This window comes from Diabrotica undecimpunctata, chromosome 4, assembly GCF_040954645.1.
Source record: "Diabrotica undecimpunctata isolate CICGRU chromosome 4, icDiaUnde3, whole genome shotgun sequence".
NCBI lineage: Eukaryota > Metazoa > Arthropoda > Insecta > Coleoptera > Chrysomelidae > Diabrotica > Diabrotica undecimpunctata.
The window spans coordinates 53,391,995-53,419,415 of NC_092806.1; the positions used below are offsets into that span (position 1 = coordinate 53,391,995).

At 33.8% G+C, this 27,421-nt stretch overlaps 1 protein-coding gene across 1 annotated transcript in view; it reads left to right on the forward strand.

Moving 5' to 3' along the window:
- The window catches only part of LOC140439520 (transmembrane protein 181), a 65,949-nt gene that overhangs the window by 14,864 nt on the left and 23,664 nt on the right, over nt 1-27,421 (forward strand). Inside the window, exons 5-10 of the mRNA XM_072529486.1 lie at nt 2,210-2,309; nt 7,230-7,383; nt 15,822-15,902; nt 15,955-16,054; nt 18,398-18,525; nt 21,065-21,214. Coding sequence (XP_072385587.1) covers nt 2,210-2,309; nt 7,230-7,383; nt 15,822-15,902; nt 15,955-16,054; nt 18,398-18,525; nt 21,065-21,214 — 713 coding nt within the window. The remainder of the gene's footprint in view (nt 1-2,209; nt 2,310-7,229; nt 7,384-15,821; nt 15,903-15,954; nt 16,055-18,397; nt 18,526-21,064; nt 21,215-27,421) is intronic.

Genomic DNA, 27,421 nt, shown 5'->3' on the forward strand with positions numbered 1-27,421 from the left:
CTAGGTATTCTCAAGGGTTAACCTTAGAATCTAATAATTATTGTTGCACTTCACTCTTATTGTGGCTAGGTTCGCTGCCGGAAATTAAAGTGACATTTATAAATTTATTACTATCACACTAGTTCGTAAGGTTTGGAGCGTTGGAGCCTTTGGACTAGGTCTTGATTATCTAGCAGTTCTAACACTTCCTTGTTTTTATAGTTATTTTTTTTATTTCTTACTTAATTCTTACGATACGGAGTTCCTGATGTAGGTCTTTGTTACGGATATACCACTGAGCGTTGACTATGTTTCTTAGTATCCGGTTTTCGACTTTTTAAAGGCAAGAATAGGTACTCTCACTAGTACAGTCCCATAACTGTAGACTGTATGACCATATTGATATAAGCATTTGGTTGTAAGTTTATATCTTGTTTTGGATTGTTAATTGTGAGTTTCTACCTATTATGTATGTATGTTAGCTTATTCGTACATATTGTAGCCTTACGGAGCCTTTTTGGAATTGATATTATTTTTGATTACTTTGGTTGCTTCCCTAGAGGTTTAGGTTTTATTATTCTTATATCAGTATTGTTCACAACGTATCAATAACTCTCATTATCATCCTTTTCGTCTTAATCATTATATTCCATTTCTTGATTTTGGAATACATTTTCTAAGTACAAAGCGAACATAATTACTTCTGTTTTTCGCCACGTGCACATGTTCCATCTTCTTTTCTAATCGGCGAAATCTGTTGCGTTGGTCTATTTAGTCTTTTTGTACATTTTCACAGCGACTAGTCAGTGTTTTGGTTATCTGTCAGATCGTTTAGGTATTCGTTTATTAATTCATTTTTGATTATATCTATTTCTATTTTGAACTACTGAGTGAGGGTGTTCATTTTATTTTCTGCAGTTTTGGTTTCCTTGCTTTTTTTCTTGTTTGCACCAGTTCTTGAGTTTCTTTGGGATAATGTTGGCATTTAGTTTTTTTTTATAATTTGCATGATATTGTTCCATGCTGCTTGTTGTACATTTATGGTTAGTTTCTCTGCTTCTTCATCATATTATTTATTAGTTTTGATTTGTACAGTTAGGTCAATTCTGTCACTTAACTCTTGTCTAAAGATGTCCCAGTTCGTTCTCTTATTATCTAAGGTAGGGTTACGTTCTCTTAGTGTAATATGCTCACTGATTGTTAGTAGTATTACAGAGTGATCAGAACTGGGGCCATTAGCTTCTTTTGTTTACATAAAATTGGTTGCAACTTTTCTTGAAAGGAAAAAGTCAATCGGATCGGATGTTTTTATCATTGAGCCAATATGTGGGTTTTCCAGTTAAGTGCCATTTTCCTTTTTTATTTTTTATGGCTGCACGTAATTTTCTACCCTTTGTATTAGTTAACATTGAACCCCATAAGGTGTTTTTAGCATTAGTTTGCACCAATGATAAATTTTTTTCCAAACGTGTTGACCAACTGGACGTAGTTTTCTTTTTTAGATTTTGTTTTGGTGGAAAATATGCTGCTACTACTGTTACCTCATATTTTTTTGTTTTGGCGCTTATACCAGCTGCCTGGATGGCTGTAGTCTGTATATTTTGTTTTAGAAGTGAATAAGATTGTTTTTTATTATAACTCCTGCTCCTGCATAAACTGCGTTTTCAGATAGAACTATGTAGAAAACACAAACATTTACTATCTAGATTTTCTTACTAATTACGTTTAATATATTTTTGCTGTTTTGAACAATTATTGATTTTTGTTTCATACAATACCATGATCAGAACTATTCCTAGTTTTTTTGTCGAAAGTTCGTAACGTTCGTTTCCATCTTTTTCTTTACTTGGTATTAGAAAGAAGAAAAATAAGAAGAAATTAAATAATATTATAATAATTCTCAGTTTATGCTGAAGTATTGTATAATGTATTCTTTTCGCTTATTTATCTGAGCTCCTGGAATTCAAATATCTAGTTTTATCCAGCTCTTGGGTATTTTTTTCTGTTGCTTTCGTAGGACCACTAATAAGATTTAAGTTGCACTGTTTATTTCCTTATCCTTCTATAATAGGTAATAAATTCTTTTTACTTCTAGTAAACCTTCTTCCTTAAATATTTGTATCACTTATAAAACTGCATTAAATTTTTAAAACTATTGAATGAATCTCTTCAACATAATTAAGAATAAAAAAGTCTCTAAAATATACATGTAGTATATTATTTATTTTAGGTGAAATAATAGACAAGAAGTTCAAAATATCTGTGGGCATATCGGGCTTAACTGAAGAACATAAACCGGTCACTGTTCTGGATTTTAACGCAAATAATAGGTAAGATTTTTCGTAATAATAATTGATATTAGTGTTATAAATACATAAGACTCATCATCACAAATGGCATTACAACTTTTCATGAGTGTTGCCGCGTTTTCTATCGCCTTTCATTCCTATCGGTCCTATGCCGCTATTTCCCATTATCTTACTTCCATTATCTCCAGATCCATCGTCTGCATCTTTCCACCTTTTTGTAGGCAGTAATACCAATCTTCTTCCATGTGATCTTTCCCAAAATGCATTGTTTATAAGGCGATTTTTGTTACTTCGTATCATTTGTCCAGCCTATCTTAGTAGATTGGACGTTATATATCTCATTAGATTGTTCTTTTTGAAAAGATACTATAACTCGTTATTGTGAGTGCGCCTCCATTCGTTTGTCACGCTATCACTGCAAACACCATATTATCTTACTCAAAGGATTTTACGTTCCCATGCCAACAATTTAATTACTTCTTTTTTTCTTATCGTTCATGTTTTGCTTCTATACACGATTGCTCCTAAATATTTAAATTCTTTAACTACCTCGAAGTTATGATAGTTTATATATATATATATATATATATATATATATATATATATATATATATATATATATATAAATAATTATCACTCGAAGAGTGGTGGGTTTTTCGGTCAAAAGTTGTAGAAGATAGACAAAGAAGTTGGCTACTTCATCTATTTATTGAAGACGTTTCACTATCTAATCAGAAATCATCATCAGTTCATCTAAAAAGCACAATATGAAAAACCAAACATGCATAGACATGTCAATATAAATGTGTTACCTAAAAAAGACAAGATAATAGACATCAATAATTAGTTGTATAAACAATAAATTGAAACATAAATACAGTTTACAATTTGATTCAAACATAGCACAGCAAAAGACCATGTGGTTATTGTACATGTAATTTAAAAAAGTATGTAAAAAACTTATGTAAAAAATAAGTATTTGCCGAGAACTAACAAGATCATAAGATCACACTTCCAACAGTTTATTATTAATTTAATTTAATTTTTACTTTAGGTAACATTATTGAACAGATTAAGAGTTTAATATATATATAATGTCGGTTTACAACGTTCTTCGACGTCTTCCGATTTCCAATTTCCATCTCATTCTATCGTTTCATAGATCGTCCTCCAGTTCTCTTTCTCTGATTTCTTTATCAACTCCTTCTCTCCAACTTCTTCTAGGCCTTCCTGGTCTTCGCCTACCTCTTGGTTGCCATTCAATAATTTGTCTTGGTATTCTATTCTCCGGCATTCTCCTTACGTGTCCGTTCCATCTGAGTTGTGTCGTTTTGATGTCATCAACAATATTATGTGTAACCCCCATGATTTCTCGGACTCTCTCGTTTGTTATTCTGTCGCGTCTGGAGATTCCCGCCGAGTGGCGCCAGAAGTCCATTTCTGTTGCTCTAAGCATTTTCTCTGTTCTGTCTTTTAGGGGCCACACTTCGCATCCATATGTTGTGATACTTTTTATTATGGTGTTGTATATTCTTCTTTTATTTTCTTTAGAGATGTTTTTATCCCACAGTACGCTGTTCAGTAAGGCTATGCCTTTCCTTCCCTGTGTATTTCGTTCCTTAATGGCTGCATCCAATTTTCCGTCCTGAGTGATCTTTACTCCTAGGTATTTGTAGTCATCACATAGTTTGATCTCTTGATTTTCCTCTACGAGAAGGTTATGTTGATCTCCTCCGATACTCATGTACTCAGTTTTTTCCATGTTCACTTCCAAACCCCACTCTGTAAACTCTTCTAATAGTTTTCGCATCATGTAACTAAGGTCTTCAGAGTCCTGTGCGATGATGACCTGGTCATCCGCAAAGCACAGGGTGTACAAAGTTAAGTCTATTAGTGGTATGCCCATATTCGTACATTTTTTCTTCCATTTGTTGAGTGCTGCTTCGAGGTATATTTTGAATAATGTTGGGGATGTTGGGGATATTAAGAGTTTAATTAGTAATATTAAAAGGTGTAATGAAGTTACCACAAAAGCTTCCATTGCTAACAGGAGAAAATCGGCAAATGGGAGCACAATTCAGGTCCAAATAGCTATCACGTGAAAAGACAGTGTCCTTAAAGGCAAAACATGACACACAACAAGGCGAGTTACCAACCGCTTATGCAATATGGCGGTAAGTTTAAAAAATATGAAAAAGTAAGCGAAAACCTTGTCTGTACGAACCATTAAATGAAAGAAAAAGATGTTTAAAAACATCATTTTCCATTCAGGGAATGGCTCCGAGAAAAAGAACAAACAAGTGAGGTCGATCCCTACATATCATATAAAAGTGTCTAAGTTATGGCTGGCTGGCCAGTCACAGGTGCAGATTTAATTCAACTTCCAACAGTCCAAGGTTCATAATAATTTGGGACTGAGAAATTAATGAGAATTCTATGAATCCAATTAATTTAAAAAATTTTAAAATTTTAAATAAAAAAAAATTTAAATTAATTGGATTCATAGAATTCTCATTAATTTCTCAGTCCCAAATTATTATGAACCTTGGACTGTTGGAAGTTGAATTAAATCTGCACCTGTGACTGGCCAGCCAGCCATAACTTAGACACTTTTATATGATATGTAGGGATCGACCTCACTTGTTTGTTCGTTTTCTCCGAGCCATTCCCTGAATAGAAAATGGTGTTTTTAAACATCTTTTTCCTTCATTTAATGGTTCGTACAGACAAGGTTTTCGCCTACTTTTTCATATTTTTTAAACTTACCGCCATATTGCATGAGCGGTTGGTAACTCGTCTTGTGTGTCATGTTTTGCCTTCAAGGACACTGTCTTTTCACGTGATAGCTATTTGGACCTAATTTGTGCTCCCATTTGCCGGGTATCTCTTGTTAGCATTGGAAGCTTTTGTGGTAACTTCATTACACCTTTTAATATCACTAATTAAGCTCTTAATATGTTCAATAATGTTACCTAAAGTAAAAATAAAATTAAATTTATAAATTTATTAAAAACAATTCAAAAAGACTTACTTTGTAAGTACGAAGTCCTAATTTGTGGGCCTCTCGGTGACATGTTGATCTAGAAACGTGTTTTAAAATATGGACACTCAATAAAACGCTTAACTCCATATAATTTGCTCGTCGATTTTTCAGTATAATGCGTCTTAATGCCCTTCGATCTGCTTCGGTTATTTTACTTTTTCGTACATATCTAGGTTTTGTAAAGACCGAACCTGTAGTTTTGTATCTTCTGACTATATTTCTTACACTATATCGTGATCATTGCAACATTTTCGCGATTTCAAAATTGGATTTTCCAGAATTAAAAAATCTAATAATGATTGAACAAATTTTCTCATCGATAACTTTACCTCGATCCATTGTACAATCCACAAATCGCAAAAACTTTACAATACTACAAAACACATTTGATATTAACTAACAATATTCTTGTTTTGATGTCATTTTTCCATAACTACCTTTGAATTTAACGTAATTATGAAAAAATCAACGTAGGTTGACATAAGTGAATGCATAGCCACGGTTTAGTGTTTTTTTTTTATTGTTGAAAATAAATAAAAAACCATAAGGGTAATGTTTTTAATAAATAATAATAAAAATGCCAATATAGGAATAGGCCAATATATTAATAAAAATGCCAATTAATATAGGAACTTATAGAAACATGCAAAGTATAATTTGTTTATGGTAATCGACTCGACTTAAACTGCAAATTCCATACTTGGAACAACTGATATGGGAAAAGGCTCGTACTGCGATACGTACTTGAAGTTATCCTGAGTATGAAGGTATCCTGAAGTTCTATATCAACCAAAGTTCGTTTCGAGTAAAAGTTAATAATGAGTTCTCAATTTATCTCTATGAAAGTGTTTTTTGCCAATTTCTATACCTAATCTTTACTGCTGACATACTTATTACAGATGACGTCACATTGACTTTTACCGATAATACAGACGTTTTAGTTTCCCACAAAGCCCTAGACATACCATCTGAAAATGGTGAAAATGTTGAAGAAATGAAAAAATACGTGTAAGTCAACAACGAAAAATCAGCTTAAATCACATTCACAACAAGGAGACGCTCAAGTCTACAAGGTAGTCTAAACCACGTTCCTCTTCCTGCTATAGACCTAATAAAATTTGGATGAAAAGTTCACTTGGAAGCGACACATTAAAGCCAAAAAAACTCAGCTCAATATAAAGTTAAAACAAATAAATTGGTTGCTTGGCAAAAAGTCAAACTGTCCTTGAAGAACAAAACACTACTTTACAAAGTCATACTTAAACAAATATGGACTTAGGCATAGAACTCTATGGCTATATCAAGACTTCAAACACAAAAATTTTGCAAACTTTCTAATCCAAAACATTGCATATGATAGCTGAAGCCCCTTGATAGACTTGATAGAGAGCAATACAACCACCAACAATTCTCTAGGATTACCAAAAGTACAATATGTCATGTAACTGCATGCCAATAAGGCAAAAATTCGTAATTCAAGATACTCCATTAATATTATCAGAGAATTATTTATCAGCCACCAATGGAGAAATGAAGACTGAATAGGTTTGGTCTGAAGATCTAGTTACACAGGTGATAATGGAAAATCGTCGCTGGACAGTACTCAACGCAAGCTAATATTATTAACACATTTTTACTCAATGTACCTGTTTAGAAATAGATTGTAAATATGCATAAACCAGGAAGATAATTCTGGAAGTTTAATTAACAAATAAAGGTAAATAAAAGATTAAAATATCTCTATAAATAACAGAAATGGTAAGTAATCTGAGCAGCAGTTATTACAATGCTCCATTAAAATATGTTTTTATCAGTATACGGAATATATAAACAAGCTCAAAGATAGAAAAAACGAATCAGGCAGGAAAATAATAATTTTAACATTTTTTTTGTTTTAGAACAAGGCACCTAAAATGTGAAAAACAACATTGTGATGAATTCATAGTCCTGCATTTGGGCTTTTTAGATTATACACATTATATTATAACAGTCAATTTCTACGGGCTGGAAGCATTCCATTCAAGATACAATATCAACGAGTTATTTTTCTATGTAAGTATTATTTTACTGTTTATAATGACGTTAAAGGGTTTCGCAAATGTTCTTGGTCAATAAAAACATGGTCTGTAAGATTTTCTGACGTCTATAATTGTTTTCGTTACAGACGTTGATTAAATTGTAGTTATAATAAAAAAGTCATAAATATTTTAAATTATAAGTATAATGTTATATTAGATGTTATTAATGCTCAATATTACTAAAAATTATAATTTTTTTACAAAATATAAAGTTGCCTGCAAGTATTTTAAGTTCGTAAATAAAAAAGACATTATTAGACCAGATAAATTAGGAAATAACACATTTTTTTCGTGACACTCTTTGATACACATATCTAATAACTGCTTTTGATAAATTAGGTGATAACAATATGTAATAGAAAGATTTTTTCCTGTTTTCCCCAGAAAAGAGGAAAAACATATAAAGCGAAACAAGAAAATACTACAAATCCCAAAATAGTAGCCGTCAAAAATTTAAGCCAAGAATAAAAAGTTGTAGAGATATTAACGCTAAAATTCTTCTTCTTATCGCGCCATCTTCTTTCGAAGGTTGGCGATCCAGATGGCAATTGTAGTTTTGGAAACTGCTGCACGAAAGATTTCTGTGGATAAGTGGTTAAACCATCTCCTCAGGTCTTTCAGCCACGAGTTTTGGCGTCTTCCAACTGATCTTTTGGCGTGCACTTTATCTTCCAATATGATTTGGAGTAATTCATATCTTTAACCTATCAACACATGACCCAAGTATTGTATTTTTCTCTCTTTGATTATGCTGAGTAATTCTTTTTGTTTACTCATGCGAGGAAGTACCTCAACATTGGTTTCAAAGGCATCTATTCTTTTTTCTGTTTCAGAGTCCATTGTCCAACTTTCACAGCCATACAGCAAAACAGAGAAAACGTAACATATTATCATTCGAATTCTGAGCTCTAAACTAAGGTGTGATCTTGTAAAAAATGTTTTCCTGTTCAGAAGTGTTTTCCTTTCTTGTTCGATTCTTCACAGGATTCCTTTTTGGGTTACAGTGGCTGTTGATATTTTCTCCCAAATATTTTATAGAAGTTACCTGTTCTATTATGTGTCCCTTGGCGTACAAATGTACGTTTGTTGGTATCTTTGAAAATACTAGAATTTTAGTTTTGGAAACATTTAGATGTAAAGCGAATATTTCGCTATGACGAACTACCACATTTATTATATTTTGTAGTTCTTGTGCGTTTATTACTATTAGGACGGTACCATCAGCGTACCTGATGTTGTCTATGCTGGTTGCGTTAATCTTAATTCCACTTTGAACCTCGTCTAATAGTTTTCTGAATATAGATTTTGAATACAGATTAAATAAAAGTGATAAGACGCAACCTTGTCGCACTTCTCGTCGGATTCGTACATCTTTGGATGTTGTGTGCTCTATTTCAATTGTTGCCAGTTGTTCTAAGAATTTCCATCATCTTTTGATAGTTAGCGCAATCAAATGCTTTTCGATAATCAATAAAACATGCATATACATCTAAATTCATATCTCTGCATAGTCGTGTTAACACATTTAAGGCAAAAAAGCTTCTCGTATTCCCAATCCATTTCGAAATCCGAATTGAGTGTCACTCATCTGAAGCTGAAATTCTATATAATACAAACTTAATCCTTAATAGATGGGCACAGAATTATAGCGATTACCTTAATTTACTTTATGTTGAAGAAGGCGACAACATAGAAAATCAATTAAACGTACATTAGCAACTACACATTGAAGCACGAACAAGAGAAGTGTCAAATGCTTTTCAAAAACTTAACAAAAAAGACCCAGGACTGACTTTATTATTTTCGAAATCGGCTCTAAAATGTATAAGGAAGGTAGCAACCATCTTTTGGCAGTAATTCTAATTCTAAACTTATAGTACTTGATTACAAGAACTATATCCAATCCTCTGCTAGTACCTATCTGCATATGAAATATTCGGCAACATACTTTTTTAGAGACTTAAACTCGGATATTATTAGAGACTTAGAGACTTAGAGACTTAGAGATTTAGAGACTTAGAGACTTAGAGACTTACTTAAAGGATATTATTGGACATTACCAAAGCGGATTCAGTGCCGAAAAGTCAACTGTACACCAAATATGCTCACCTAGGTAAATTTTAGAAAAGTGACATACACGCACACACATACAAACATGACAAATTCGATTTCAAAGCAACACATGACAGTGTTCAAAGAACTGCACTATATAATGAAATAGTAGGCTTGGGGATCCCACCTAAGTTAGTTAAATTGATAAAACTAATATTGCAAAACGTAAGCTCGTGCGTTGGAATTCAAGGAGAAAACTCTACGTTCTTTAACATTAGTAATGGTCTAACAGGGAGACGCGCTGGCTTACCTCCTCTTTAATATTGCCTTGAAAAATCAGTCTGGTAGATGAATATTAGATTAAGCAGAACCATCTTTTATGTATTGACACACATTTCGCAATCGCTGATGATATCGTTATAGTGGACAGAAGTATGAGGGATGTAGTGCAGTGTTTACAATCGCCGCAAGAGAACTAGGACTTGTGGACGAGGAAAGAACGAAATATATGTTACTTGCTTAAAAGATTCCAAATTTTTAACAGAGAATCCTAATTCATAACTATGCCTTTGAGCAAGTCAAAGAATTCACATATCTTGGATCGCTAGTAAATACAACATATACGACAAGCGACGCAGTAAATAGAAGTATAGCAATAGCAAACAGAACTCTCCATGGTCTTCAAAAACAACTGAGAAATAAAAACCTAAAACGTGCAGTGAAGCTTAATAAGACCAGTTACAGTGAACATTTACAAGATCTTATTATGACCAGTTTTGATATATCAGACTACAACATGGACTTTATCCCAAAACGACGAGGGCCTACTTCGGTACATTTAAGAGAAAAATACTTTTTCTCTCAATTTTTTAATCCGTAAATATAAATGGTCCAAGTGGTCGAAGATATAACTTTGAATTATACCAACTATACACAGATCCAGATATTGTGAAGTTTATTAAGGTACAGAGACTAAGATCGGTTGCACACATTGCTAGGATGTCAGATAATGAGTACACAAAGAACTTGACATTTTCAAACCTAGAGGGTAGAAGAAGTAGAGGACGGCCGTTTAGAAGATGGATTGATGATGTGAAGAAGACCTTAAATTCTACTGGTCAGAAGATGGAGGGAAGTTGTTAGGAATCAACGGGAGTGCTTTTCTGAGCCAATTATGATAATGAGAGAGAGGACGCGAGAAAAAAACTTGGCGCGGATGTTCGTATTTCGCATAATAGTAGTGCTTATAATTCCAAAATCGCTATGAATGTTTATAGTACCATTCTTGCTGAAAATGAAAATAATTAACTTAAAATAATAACTGTTAAAACTATTGTTGATTTTAATTGGAATCGGATTGGTTAGAATAGATTCCATTCGGTTCCATTCCATTCGATTCGATTCGATTCGATTCAATTCGATTCAATTCGATTCAATTCAATTTAATCAATTCGATTCGATTTTATTCTATTCGATTCGATTAAATTTGATTATATTCGATTCTATTCGATTCTATTTAATTCTATTCGATTGTATTCGATTCGATTCTATTCGATTTTATTCGATCTTATTTAATTCGATTCGATTCTATTCGATTCTAGTCAAGTCAATTCGATTAGATTACATTTAATTCGATTCGAGTTGATTCCATTCGATTCTATTCAATTAGATTCGATTCGTAGTTTGTAGTTGCTCGTTTTGCGTTTTATTGCGTTTCATTGCGTTCCATTGCTTTTCATTACGTTTTTTTTTGTTTTTATTTTGTTATACCTCTTCTACTTAAGGTCCCTCTCCATTATTGAAGGTTGGCAATAAATACAGCAAATTTCTCTCTATCTTAAGTTGTTCTTAGTATCGAATGTGTGTCCATGCCTGTCCAGTCTCTTACATTTTTCAGCCAGGAGCATTTTCTTCTTCATGGACTTCTTCTTCCTTCCACTTTCCCTTCCATTATCAGTCGTAGGAAGTTGTATTTTTCTCCTCTGTAAATATGCCCTAGATAACTCGTTTTTCTGATTTTTACAATAGTTAGGAGTTCTCTTTCAGTCCCCATTCTTCTCAGTACCTCGTTGTTGGTCACGTGCTCTGTCCAAGAGATCTTCAGCATCCTTCGAAAAACCCACATCTCAAAGGCTTCTACACGTATCATACTTGTGATTCCGAGAGTCCATGCTTCCACTCCGTATAGCAATATCGAATAAATGAATGTTTTTACAAATTGGTATCGTATATTCAACAGTAAGGTAGAGTTTATTAGTAATTTTGTTCATTCTTTGAAAAGCGGACCTAGCATACTCTATACGAGCACGTATTTCAACTTCCTAGTCAAGATCGTTTGTTATTCAGCAACCAAGATACTGGAATTTTTGTACGGGTTCTATCTGTTTGTTGTAGATACGAATATTAATGTCGGCATTTGGTGCACGTGTAACGGCCATTACTTTTGTTTTATTTGTGTTTATATTCAGCCCCAAGCTATCTCCCTCACTGGTTATGGCATTCAAAAGTCGTTGCAAATCCTCAGCACTGTCCGCAATAATGACGGTGTCGTCTGCGTTACACCTCTATGCAACCCATTTCACCGATCAATGCAAAGCTATGCTTCCAAAAAAGATAGATTTATGATTATACGTGATTGCCTGTCAATAATTGTAATACTTTTATGAGGGAATAATAATATTACAGTTATGGTCAAGGCTGTAGATGAGAGTAATACGTTATATCATCGTGATCAACGATCACGAGTACACACAACTGACACTAGAACCTAAAGACAAATATTAAAAAAAAATATTATATATATATATATATATATATATATATATATATATATATATATATATACATATATATATATACATATATATATATATATAGGTTTGTGGGAATAAAAAAGCAGATCGACCAAGATAGAGACAGGACATGTTTTGGATAATACACATGCTAGAAGTTATAGATGAGTAAATAATAATTAGGACCACCACATTGTGCTAATTAATAACATTCAGAAATAAGAGTATTTAAACTGGCGGATGGGCGTATATATATTACAGGATCCAACTTGTAAATACAGTACATTTTGGAGACGGCTTTCGCCGTATTCCCGTTCTCCTCCGCCAATCCTTCCGGTCCAAGGCATGCTCCTCCTCCAAACCTCTCGATTCCATCATTCTTTTTCTTCTTCCAGGGGGCTTCCATCTGTGACGTTTTTCGGATGGGCGTAATTTTGTAAAATTATTTTAAATGGGATCATATAGCAAATCATGGGATTATATGAAATCATTTGACCGCTCTTTTGACTTTCACTGTGTTTTTTTGCTATTCTGTTGAGTCATTTTCAATGTTCAATAAAGAAAGTTTAGAAAAAAGTGTGGATTACCTCTAATAATTTGGTTGACGGCAGCTTTTATGGAAAATAGTTGAGCACTCAATTTTTTTTGCAATATTTCATCAAAAACTTGGTGGGACTTTGGTTATTTAGGTCACGTGGTCGATAAACCTGGCAAATTAGAAAGAGATGCAGGGACTGCTTTGCGTCAGTCTTCTCTGTCGCACTGGGGAACGTGCTAGTATTGCAAGGATCAGTCTATCTTGTATTATATGTCTATGATCGCAACAGAGTCGCAAAAAACCTTTTAATGTAGAGTAAAATAAGTGCTTTATTTACTCTGCAACCATGATGAAATGATGTTATGTCAATACCTTAGTGAAAAGCCAATATATGATAGATGGTTCGGAAAATAGTTGGAAGCGGAATTTAGATTTGCTTTGTATAAATCAGGTATTTTTGGATGAGAAGAAAGGACCATGTAGATCAGTGGCGCACCCAGAATTTGTCTTAGGGGGGGGGGTTTTGAAATTTTTTTATGCTACCTTGATTTTGAGTCCCTAAAATTTGGGTTTTAGTTTAATTTAAAGTACTAAAGATAGCGGTGCCAAAGATTCAGGTATCTATTATCCTGCCTAGCAACTAAAACCACCCTCTCTTACTTGTGCGCAGTTGATTGTCGCACGTACCGTACTCCGAAAGTGGGGTGGCCACTGTAAGGCTGACGACATTTTTGGAACACTCCCTTCTCGTATCTAGATCTTATCTATTGTTCTGAAGCTATTTTCTTGTGGCATATTAAAGTAATCACTATTTTAATGGAAATAAGCCACAATTGAAGGTTAAAATAAGGGTATTGACGTTTGACATTAATCCAACTTGTTAATACAATACATTTTGGAGACGGCTATCGCCGTATTCCCGTTTTCCTCCGCCAATCCTCCCGGTCCAAGGCATGCTTCTCTTCCAAACCTCTCGATTCCATCGCTCTTTTAATTCTTTCATTCCATGATCGTCGAGGTCTACCTCTTTTGTTCTTCCAAGGGGCTTCCATTTGTGAAGTTTTTGGGGCCAACGTTCGTCAGGCAGTCTCAATAGATGTCCAAACTATTTTGAACCTCTTCTTTCTATTCTGTCAATGACCGTTTCTGTAGCATTCATGTTATTTCTTATAGATTCTTTGGTCTTCCTTTCCTGCCTTGATGTTCTAGCACTTCTTCTCAAATAATCCATTTTAACTGCCAACAATCTTCTCTTCAGGTCTGCATTAATTGTCCATACTTCAGAGCCATAACATAGAACTGATTCAACCATGGTTTGCTGTATTCTTTTTTTGTTCCTTTTGGAAATGTTGTGATCCCACCATAAGGAGTTCAGACATCCTACAATTTTACGTCCCTGATTAATTCGTGTTTAATTTCGGTTTCTTCCAAGCCGTTCTTAGGAATGAGTGGACCTAAATATTTAAAATTTTCCACTTGTTTGATTTCCACGTCCTCGTCTATCAACACTTCAAACCTTGCATCTGAATTGATAACTAAGTAAATATTCTGTTTTCTTCATGCTGACTTTTAACCCCCATTTTAAATATTCTCTCTATAGACGCTTTATCATAAATTCTAGATCATAAGAATCTTGAGCAAGGATGACTTGGTCATACGCAAAGTTCAGGGAGAACAGTACGTCATTTTCTATGGGGATTCCCATTCCCTGGCAGGGGTTTTTCCAATTTTGGAGGACTACCTCAATATATAAATTAAACAGTTAGAGTAACATACTGCATCCTTGTTTTAGTCCTATAGTTACTTTTATTGGCTCTGATACTCTATATCCGATTTTTAGGTAAGTAGTGTTATCCCTGTATACTTCTGTGATTATTCCTAAAAGGTATGTACTAATGTCGAGCTGTTGTTAAGCTTGCCACAATTTAAGTCTTGGAACTGTACCATATGCCTTTTCTAGGTCGATAAAGGCTAGATGTACTTCGGTACTAACCGCTATTCTTTTTTCTATTAATTGTTGTAGTATAAACAAATTATCAGTGCAAGATCAAAGATCAAAAATTCAAACGTCAATAAACTTATTTTAACCTTCAATTGCTACTTATTCCCATTAAAATAGTAATTAGATCTTATCTCTGTCGTTAGCTCGGTTACAAACGGTTGGTGTTTCTCTTCTTCTTCTTTCTTTTTATTGACTGCTCGGATGTAATTGTGAACACTATTCCATCCCTCGTCATCCCGTCATCTTCACGATCATCTCTCTTACAGTCACAGGGTTCATACCTATTTCTTTATACCTGTTTCTCTCCACTGTACATCTATTACACTCCAACATTGTGTGAGTAACAATGTTGGAATATTCGCAGTATATGCATTTATCTGTATCTGTCTTTCTAAACCTATGAAGATACGCCCTAAAACAGACAATCTACCCAGTCCCTTAGGCTCGGGATCAGCATCTTTGTCCAATGAGCAACATCTTCCTTATTGTTCCACTCTTCTTGCCATCTTTCCATTGATCTTTCCCTTTCTTCTTTTTTTTATAGCTGTTGTCAAATCCTTCCTTCTCCTATAGAGATGTCCCTTTTCTACTGCTAATACAGGCAGAGGAACACAACCCGTGATAGTCCACAAGGCCGCCGCAGATACAGTCCTGTAGGCACATGCTACTCGCAACAGACTCGTTCTGTCTACTTTTTCATAAGCCTAATATTAGTTATCGATATCTAAATATAATGAAAAATATTATTAATTATTGTGTATTAATTATTGTGTATTTATACGATAATACAATAATTATTTTGTTCTACATATTTAAAGTGGTAATTTAATTATTCAATCAGCGTTTTGGATTTTTTGTATTATGTGTGAAAGACAAGTTACGTTTTCCTACTATTCTTTATATATTGTTTACTTTATATGCCCTGGGGGGGGGGGGGGGTTTAACCCCCAAAACCCCCCCCTGGGTGCGCCACAGATGTAGATATTTAAAAGAACTTTCTACTTGCCTCATATTTCCTTTTTTTTCAGTTTAAAACTTACAATCCAGGATTTACTCAGATTGAGATATGGTTCAGATTTATATTTTTGGTATTCACTTTCGTAGTTACGGTAAGATTTTTAATGAATTTAAAAACTTATTTCTAAGTTATAACATTTTTAGTGTTGGTATCAACATACCTTAAGAAAGTACCCCATGTATGATTGGTCAATTGAGCAAAAGTGGATGTCTATTTTGTTACCAATGTTGATGGCATATGACAGTAAGTATTAATATTATAAAAAACTAAATATTCATAAACATTCTGAAACAATTATGGTGGTAACAATATTTTGAGAGAATCGTTGTCGGAAACATACAACACAATCATGTATTCCTGGCACACCTTATTAATAACTGAAATAACTGTATATAAATATAAACAGCTGTAATTTACTGTTAATACTGTAATTTCTGTAATTGAAAAAATAATAGTCAGGAATAATGGAAGTGTAGATTAAATAAATGAAAACATTATAAAGGTTAACCTTTTCTAAAAACAAAAAAATAAATAAACGATGTCACAAATATAATAAGGCTAGCTGTCATATGTCAACATTTAATTTGACGACAGAGCACAATTAAAAGGACAGCATAGCCACACTCTAAGATTTACTATATATTAATTATTACAATTCCTTTAAATTATGCAATTATAAAAGCAATTATTTTAATGTTTATTTTTCATTCAAAAGTTTAAAACAAAAAAAGTTGCCATGGTTTCACAAAATGCACTTTTACTTATAAACCGGACCTCACTGGACCTTCGAATTTCTGGAATTTCTGAAAACAGGAATGGGTACAACTGGATATAATGGCAACATTTCAAAACTCACTTTAAATATAACTATTAATTGAACTGCTACTCATTTTCCCATAAAAAAAGGACAAAGGACGAAGATATTACAAATTTTGAAGAAAAATTTGGACAAACGCTAACGTCAACCGCTCATGACAACAACCTTAGCGAGAGTGAACAAATATCTTTCCGGCAAAAACTTCTCAGCAATCTAAATAGATGTTTATTTGAAACGCATATATCTAGCGGTTTAATGATCAAAGAATACCGAGGAAATATAAACAACTCTAAAAATGGTTTATTTTACTCGGCGACGCTAAGAGGAATTAAAAAAATTACTTCGTCTTTTAATACGTATGAGAGGATTTACTGAAATGCTACAGGGTTTACTGATTTTCCCACAGCCCTTTCATTTTGACCTAATCCACCTTATAATCTCCATTCCGGTTCCGTTGATGGCAAATATTGCATTTAAATTTTCGTTATTTGACCTGAATAAGGACGTAAATGCTAAAAAGCCCATGAAAGCGTAAAATTTAGTCATGTTAAAATCTCTAAGCGTTGCTGAATTTTGATTTTTATATTTAGCCCCCACTTCCATTTCTAAGGTTTGTCCTTTTTACAAGATTTCACAAATATCATAACTAAATACGCGGCTTCCAAACTGTGAATGCGCCAATAGGATCTCCAATTAGAGGTTGCAGGTTGTTTGAACCATTTGTATCTATTTTTCCGTTAAAAATAATTTGTCTTTAATAGACTTCTCTGTTTTCATTTTACACATTTTCTTGATCCCCACTTTCCCTCTCGGATCCTTTAACATCCATATATCACATTGGATTGTCATATATGGATCACATTCTGATTGTATGTCATTGTTGTCGCTATCATCATCTTCGAACATCTTTAGACGAATGTCTTCGAAAGTCTAGTCTTTACTCGCTTTTGGACAACGGGGTACCTCATCCGTTGTGTGAAAATAAATCCAAAGCTAACGTTGACATTATGACCTCTTCTAGTAGACGGTACCTGCTGCTTGAATTCAAATATATGACAAACAACGCTTTTCCGAATATCGCACTAACGGCATCCAGTCTGTATCGACACTTACTGAAATTACATGAACGGCTACTCTGACAGTTGTTGGTGTGGGAAGATATTCTATATCCAGAGATGTGATACCGTCTGTGAGACGATGTATTAGTACTTTAGGGTTAAGAGGACTTTTTAGAATAAATATATAGATCTATTAGAAATACCAGCAGGAGTGCCATAGAGAACCGTTCTCAGATTCATAGTATTTTTAGATATATTTTATTAAGTTTTTCTTGTTGATTAAATTTGATCAGGAATGATATTCAAGGTTAAGACAAAAATGAATAAAAAATGTGTTTATTTTTTACCACATGAATTAAAACAAGGGCATAACAGAACAAACGAAAGAAAGGTAGGCAATATTGCAAAAGAAAAATATGTAATAAAATAATTAGTAACAGCAAGTAATCAAGGAAAAAATAGATAATTCGGTTACTATAGAGATACATAAGAAGTAAAAAAATAAAAAGGAGAATGAAAGGAAAAATGAGAAGGACGAGGAAAGTATAGAAAAGAAGAGGAGATATAAGTACTATTCTACGAAGAAAATTCGTACCAATTATTCACATTAAGTGAAAACTTTTACTTGATCGCTTTTAATGCCAATACGTTTTTATTTCAATAATTTTTATTTTTTATACTTTCATATTATAATTACTCATCACTTTTTAGACCCAGTATTTCCAATGTCTTTCCTGATAAACTCGTGGATTCCTGGCATGATCGACGCCATGGCTCAAGCTACATTCCTGTGTGCGTTACTTTTGTTCTGGCTGTGCATTTATCACGGGCTAAGACAGGTGAGCTCATTACCAAGTTTTGCATGCATTTACATTGAGTATAAAATTGTGTTTACTTTCGCCATAATGTGCTTAGGTCGTTGAAAGTGCAAATTATGTTTGCAAAAGGTTCTTCCTCAATTTACATATGTTAATAGTTAACGAAAATTGGAATAGTATGTTAGTATTAAGTTAATTTTCTGGTAATATAGATTATTAATTACAATCAAATTTAAATTAAGTGGAAAGTAAAAAATTAAACCATATGATAACCATAGGTAATATATATAGCTGTTTATTTAAAAAAAATTACGTTTTATCTCAAATTATTAAAAATGTACAGAATAAATTAAATCATAATCTAGACTCTGTATTAAGAAAGATTTTTCATATTTAAAACCGTAATTATAACAATGGTACTTACCTATTATAAAATTATTAGATATCTTTAAAAAAATTGTAAATTTTATCACTTTAAAAATCAGATCCACTGTTGTAACTGGAACGGTTTTGTAACGATCGAACGATTCATCAGAAACGGTGGGTGCCAATGAGTAACAATATAATTACCTCTGAAAGTTGGGAGCCAACATATAAAAATAAACTCATAACTTTTTTTGGGAGCCAATTGCTAGGCCTTGTCTAGCGACTTTTTTTTACACAAATAATACAGGCAACGGTTAAAGGTAAATGACGTAAAAGGAAAGACAATGGGAAATACTACAACTAACGTCCTACCATTTCGGATTCACACAACACTGAAAAAGGCACTTTAGATTTTCCGTTTGGTACGTTTGAAAAATTCCCAAAAATCGATCTAATAATTGGATTTCGACTACCTAAATAGAGAATAGAAGCAATGTTCTGCGGCAGTATGCTTTTTTGTTGGGAGATGGCTCGAAAATAAAAATGTTATGGTTTCTTGTTTATACCGACATTGAAATATCCAGTGTTAAGGTCGTCATAACTGCCAAATCCTATTTAGGCAACTTGTTGTATTCTATACCCACTAAAGTAGCGTCTTTAGCCAAATGGTCTACTTTTTCATTGCCTGGAATATTAGAGTGACCTTTACAGTTAACAATTCTTTTTAGCGAGGAGGACGGACTGTGAGTCAGATATAATTATATATCGTTTGAAATATAATGTGCTATTAATTATCCAATCCATTGCCTTGACAATGGCTACCAATTCAGCTGTGAATATTAAGCATTCTGATTTTAATTTGTACTGAAAATAATCTTGAATATTGTCTATGTAAAAGGCACAGCCAACACCAGCAGGCGATTTTGAGCCATCGGTATAAATTCTACAAGAATGGTTACAGTCTTCCAGCTTGTTCTGTACTACTAAATCTTCGTGAGCAATTGAAATAGATGAAAGAATTACTACAGCAGGTTTATATTCATATAATATGTCATAATTGGAGCCAAAGAATGGAATCTCTTCTCCATTCAATGAATATTGTGATAAATTAAGAAAAGCAACAGCTAGAGTTGGAGAGTTTTTATTTGCCCACCATTTGTTTGTTAGATTTTCAACAGAGAGACAAGATATTTTTTGTAATAAGCTGTTTTGATTATTAAACTAACATTTAAGAATATTTTTTTTTACCAAAAATAGACGTCTTAAATGTAAAGGTGGCTTGTTACATTCTGACGAGATGATGAAAACGAGAATTTGTCGCTGATCCATAGAAAAAGCTTCCATAGTCCAAAATTGATCTGGTATATGCTCTGTAAAATAATAAGTTTATTTTCGGGTCTGCTGCCCAATCGTATCGATTAACGGCTTTAAGGATATTAAGGCTTTTTTCACATTTGGTAATGCAGGAATTTCCAGCTGGGAGAATTTTAACGTACTAACCTTTGGTAAGTAACGTGTGTCTCGAAAAAAATACTACACCTGAATTCTTAGGTGAGATGTCAAGCCCATGAATATCAAAATACTTTTTTCAATAAGACATAAAGGGCATTAATACATTGTTGAAAAGGTTTTTTCTCAACATAGAAACAGAAGTCATCAGCATATTGTAAAATGTTACACTGCATTCCCATAGTATGTAAGTTTAATGAAGATAAGTTAAAAAGTAAGGGACTAAGAACTGATCCCTGAGGTAACCCTTTGTTAACTATCTTTGGGCCAATCAGTGAATTATGTCTTTAAACGAATATGGACTTGTCTATTTGTAAATAGATTGACTAGGACATAAGCACATTTACTAGGCACTCCTAATTTAACAAGTTGATCAAGCAGAAGGTCGAGTATAACGTTATCATACACACCAGAAATGTCCACAAATAAAGGAGCTGTATATTGGTTTTTAAAATAAGTTAACTGGATATCGGTTTCTAGGTGTGAAATGCAATCCATAGTACCTTTCCCTCTACGAAACCCAAGCTGACCGTCTGGGTAAAGGTTGTTACTTTCCATCCACCATTCTAATCGATTTTTCTGATTCGTTCAAATGTTTTTAATATACATGATATAAATTAAAGTAATTAACTAAAATTAATGTAAAACTGAATCACTTTTTATTATAACTGAAATTTGGTTGTAGAATGAAAGACATTTTTTGACATTTTATCTGCCAAAAGTCTTTATTGTGGCTATGCTATGGTTCCCTGCCATAATATTATCAACATGGGATAGGATAAATGAACTAGAAGATCCAACCTACAACCATGTCGTAGACACATCTAACTTTTATGTAAGTATGTAAGCTTTTTATGTTAAGCACTATGTTATAAAGAAAACATTTAAGAGAAAAAAATAGTAAGATTATTTTAATAGATAGTGATTTTCAGATACTCTTAGAGGATATCTGTTCTTTTATAAATTTAAAATAAAATTCATTATTCCGTATGTCGATGTGTCGACGTATACACGTGTCCTTTTTCGTGTATATTTTTTAAAAATGAGTGTCTATCTCCAGTCAGCAGCTAAATCTTCAGTCGTACAATAGTAGTTGTACAATCTGATACATATTGCTACTCATCTAGGGATGCGACCATTTACAATTTCAAAAATTTTATAGAATTTTATGCTCTTGAATTTTAATGTCATAGAATCAGAATACGAAGACATGCCTTACTGTACTGAAGATTCGCTTGTAGGGTCCTCATTGAGGTCATTGGAACAAACTTTAGACAAAGACAAAGTCCACGACTGGAGTGCCATTCTACTCCTTCCTCTACATTTTTATTTGTAGACTTAAAGTAACTCATTTCTGAGACCTATTCTGGGCCATCCCTTACATATACGATGCCAAGACTATAATCCTCCAGAGTACGCCAGACCTCAATATTTCCTCCTATGCTATATATCCCATGGGTACCGTATGATACCTGTGCCGGTCTTGTGTAGAGGAGGGACGCTGAACTGAGTAGGGGTCCTTCAGTACTTTGTGCAAAACAGACTGGGCGGGGAAGTCCTCAACCCCGACACAGCGCGTCCCAATGGCTGATAGGGAACTTTCCTGTAGATATGCAGGACAGGTATGAATAAGGCTTCGCCAAATACGTACCCGCGGATCAACGGAGGACATGACACAGGTCAGCAGCTGTGTCATTAGTGGCCCGTGGCTGATAACCGGCTGTGATACTGCGAACACTCACCAACCGGTCCGGTAAGCGTGGTGTTTTAATGCCAATATACCCCTTAAAAGACAACATGTTGAACTTGAAACAAAATGGGACGATACTTCAGGTGGGTAGAGCTAGCAGCTCAGAATCCCACACCGGAAAACCGGTTAGCCTCAAGGATTCTGGGGGAGGCACAAGCTCAACAAAACGTCTATCATGAAAAGGTCTACGAATTAGAAAAATAACTATCCAAGATAAAGTGGAATATTGTAGGACTGTCACAAGTAAAAAGAAAAGGCGAACAATGCATGCATCTAAACTCTGGAAATCGCTTATACTATACAGGGAAAATAGACGAAACATATGGTGGAGTAGGATTTCTTGTCAAAAAGTATCTCATACCATATTACTTCTTGTGTGGAAACAAAAACATTTTTGAAGATATAACTGCTCTCAATCGATTGACAACTGGCAGCGATCATCGCCTTTTAAGAGCAAGTATTCATATTAAATAGATAAAAACCAGTAGAAACAGGTCCATAATTATTGTAATCAGATAGATCAAACTAAAATACGACAGAAGGGAGATGAGTGCAGAGAAGAAAAGAATTTGTAGAACATTATCAACAATAATACTCCGACACAAAAACAATTAATAAAGAAATGCAACGAAAGCTCTTGAAAGCAGGACTGACTGTTGAAAAGAAAACGAAAAATGAAGAAGACAGAAGTGATGGAACAAAACGGTTGATGAAAAAGAGACGCACATTTCTAAGAGAAGGAAAGCGAAACACCAATGGTTTCAAAGAATTGAATAAACAAATAAAGAAGGGAATAAAGGAAGATTTAAGGATCTATAATAAAAACAAGGTAGAAAAAATAATAGAAAAGAACCGAGGCCTGAAATGCTTAAGATCAAACTTAGGAAAGCCTATAATAATCCCATTGAAGGATAAAGATGGAAAAGAAGTAAGAGAAAACGAAATCCTAAAAGTTACTCAAACATTTTACCGTGATTTATATTCCTCAAACAAGAACCCAGATAACCCATGCAAAGGAAGATCTTAAGAGAAAGATAACGAATATCAACTCAGAAATACTCCCTAACATAGAATCCTTCGAAATAAAACAAGCTATGGCACAACTAAAGAACAATAAGGCTCCGGGCCCAGATGGAATATTTGTAGAAATGTTGAAGTAGGGGAGTGAAATTATTCTCGAAGAATCGAAAAATTTTTTCAACGAATGTCTTCACAGAGGAGAAGTCTTATAGACAAAAAACAAACAAATGGATTAGAAGAAAAACCAAAGTAACAGATGCAGGAAAACATGCTGCCAAATTAAAATGGAGCTTCGCAGGACACAATACCCGACTAAAGGATAAAAGATGGATCCACGAAATACTACAATGGAGATCATGGTTAGGAAAGAGAAGCAAAGGAAGACCACAAACGAGATGGGCTGATTAAGACATTAAGAAGATTGGAGGACACAACTGAAAGCAAGTGGCGCATAATAGAAAACACTCGATTGATTTGGGGAAGGCCTATGTCCAAAGTTGGATTACTTAAGGCTGAAGAAGAAGAAGACCGTATGATTAGTCAGTTGTGATACGGCTGTATGGTGACTTTCCCTTTAAGCATGGCATATATGGGCATTTGTATATGTGTATTTTGTGTTTGGTCATCCATGTATGTGTGTTAGCCAGTGTTTATGGGTGGCTGTGTATTATGAACAATCAACAAATGGTTGTATATATCTACAAGACATTCCTTATTTGCCACTAGAATGCGCCATGTGGCGAATGAGAACTTTTATTTCCAATCTGTCCTGTGTGGTGTGCTGATGAGCTCAGATTAACAATCTCAGATAGGAACGGATATAAAAGCTTGGTTTCGGTTTTAATTTATTACCAATACCTTTTATATGCTATCTTTTATGCTTTCTAAAATAAAGTCTTACATTTACTTTATATTATCTGATGCTCTATTCTTCACCAAAAGCAATAAGTAATATATGATCTCAAAAACCAGTAAAATAGAAATAGGAGTTTACTCTACAAATGAAATAAAATCGAGACGCCCATATCTAGGCTGTTTTTGTAATTTTAAAGTTGACAACGTACCTATTAATAAATGGTCTAATAAGTAACGCCCTTTGAAATGAAAAACATTGTCTTAAGATTATTTTATTTTATTTGGTAGTCTCCTTTTAGCTTAATACAGTGCTTCGAGCGATTTTCAAAGTTCTTTATATCGTCCGAATAATACTATTCTGGAAGCTCTGCAAAATAGGCATTGTTTCGTCAATTATCACTTTCGAGTTAAACTTTTGATCTACGAGCCATTTATTTACATTTAAGAATACATAATAATCGGAAGGGACCAAATCAGGAGAATAAGTTGGATGAGAACGCAATTCGAAACCAAATTCATTAACTTTTTTGAATTATGTTCTCTAGAGTATATAGTGGCGAAATAATAGTATATATCCCAGAGGAATTCCGAAACAACGGCTAATGACGCAATTGAAAAAAGACTTGCCATCTTTGAGATGTGGTGTTATCGAAGAATGTGGAAAATATCATGGATACAAGACATAACAAACAAGGAAACAACATAGCAAAAAGAGAAAGATAAAAAAAGGAAATACTTCACACTATGAAGGAAAGAAAAATAAGCTATTCTGAGTCATATACGAAGAAATAAAAAATATTAGTTGATGCGATTGGTTATACAAAGGAAAGAGAAGAAAAAAAAATTAAAGCACTGGCGTGAAAAAACAACAATAGAACTCTTGAAAACTACTGCATATAGAGTAAAATGGGAAATGATGATCGCCAATATATTTAAAGGATCAGGCACAACCGCCAATATATTTAAAGGATCAGGCACATGTAGTAGAAGAAGGTGTATAGTAGTTGATTCAGATTCATCAATTGTTACCAACTGACGCCAGAAGTCCAAAGGATTGTGCTTTATAAGACCCAAACACTGCTGATAAGTGGTCACACGATCATGTTTTTGGTCAATGGTCAGCAAACATTAAACGCGGCACCCATCGGCACTATAATTCTTTCATAAGTTCCGTTCCGTTCACAAGTTCCGTTCAAAATATGATTAGTGTGCTCTTTACTAATTCTTGTGACTTTTACCAATTCACGCACCTTCACTTTATGAACAGTTAAATCCATTTCATGCACACAAGCTTTTGTTTTTATTTAATGAAAAATCGAAAATCATGTATCTCTATATTGTGCTCATACCCAATTAGCTTGTTGCCTATTATATACAAAGTGTTTCAACAGCTTTTTCTAAAAAGACTGGAGCTTATTTTATATGACAGTATTGTTTTACCTAATTATCAGTTTGGATTTAGGAAATAACATGGTACCATCGAGCAAATTTATAAGGTGATATAGACTATCAGAAATTCGTTCGAATATAAAAATTACTATTATGTAGGTCTTATTTTCAAAATTAAATCCATATTTCTTCTTTCCATAAGTTCTCTTTTAAGATCCTACCTGACAATCGCTTCATATACCGATAACACAGTTATCATGGCTTCAACTTTTACAGCAGCTGAAGCATCCCAGGTATTGCAAAATCACCTGCTTAAACTAGAGAGCTGGCTTAAACTGTGGCGAGTCTAAGTCAACAGTTTAAAATTAACACAAATAACGTTTACTTTAAAAAAAATGTGACGCGCCTTTAGTTTCTATAAACAAAACTCCACTACCAGTTAATACCGTCGTTAAATACTTGGGAATTCATTTGGATAGAAAAGTTAATTGGGACATCCACATCTAGAAAAAACGCCTTCAATTCAGCTTAATTTTCAGGAAAATGTATTGGTACATGAGTCGATAATAAAATCTTAGCCTATATAACAAACTTTTTATTTATAAATGTATTTTAAAACCAATATGGCTATATCCAGCACAAATCTGGAGTACAGCAAGTAATACCAACATACAAAAATATCAACGATTCCAATCAAAAGTACTGCGCCAGATCTGCAATACCCCTTGGTATATTACGAACCACAGGTTATACCACGATCTACAGTTACCAACAGTTAGCGAAGCAATATCTACTGTAAACTCTGCATACAAGACCAGGCTATCTTGCTATCCAAATCTGCTAGCCATAGATCTGGTCAACATTTCACACGAAAGAAGATTAAAATGACCAAACCCTTTGGACCTCTAGTATATCTAGAGAAACAGAGCGTAGTGTCATAGTGCGATAAAATAACAAGTTTTTATTCTGCTGTTTTCTCGATTTTTTTTAGTCTTGTAATACTCATATGTGTTGTTAGTGTTGTTTATCTGTATTAAACTTTGTTTGTTAAGTTGAAGTTTTAATTAATTGTTATATCATAGACTAAATTTATAATATGTCTTACCTGGGGGCTCGCCACTGGGTGGCTTCTCACTATGTTATTGTACATAAATTATACATATTGCTTATTGTTTGTAATGAGACAGATTGCAATAAACATTTAATGTTCAAAAAAAATGTATCCCTATATGCGTCATTTTTTTAACCACATAAATTTTACCTAACTGTTAAAAATTTTACTAATGGCTTCTTCTTCACGTGCCATCTCCGCGACGGAGGTTGGCAATCATCATGGCTATTCTGATCTTAGATGCTGCTGCTCTGAATAGTTCAATTGATGTGCATCCGTACCATTCCCTCAAGTTACGCAACCATGAGATTCTTCTTCTTCCTACACTTCTCTTGCCCTGGATTTTCCCTTGTATAATCAATTGAAGTAGGTTGTATCTCTCATTACGCATAACATGCCCCAGGTATTGCAGCTTTCGTGTCTTGATGGTTTCAAGACTTCCAATACTTCCATTCTTTTGTTGATTCTTCTCATGACTTCGTTGTTTGTTACATGCTCGGTCCTTGATATCTTGAGGATTCTTCTATACGTGTGTCCATGCTTCTATCCCATAAAGCAGAGTCGAGAAAATATAACACCTTGCCAGCCTAACTCTCAAGTCCAATTTTAGTTCTCTTGCACAAAGTACCTTTCTCATTTTATTGAAGTTTGTACGTGCTTTCTCTATTCGAACTTTGATTTCATTGGAGTAATCGTTTGTGTGATTAATTATTGTGCCAAGATAGTGGTAGTTTTCAACTTGTTCTAAAGCACTACCGTTAATTGTCAGGCTTTCACCATTATTTTGGGTTTTTGATATCCTCATAAATTTGGTTTTCTTGGTGTTTTGATTGATAATCCATATTCTTCTCCATACTCAACTATCTTGTTCATTAGCTTTTGGAGGTCTTGGAGGTTGTCTGTTATTATGATAGTAT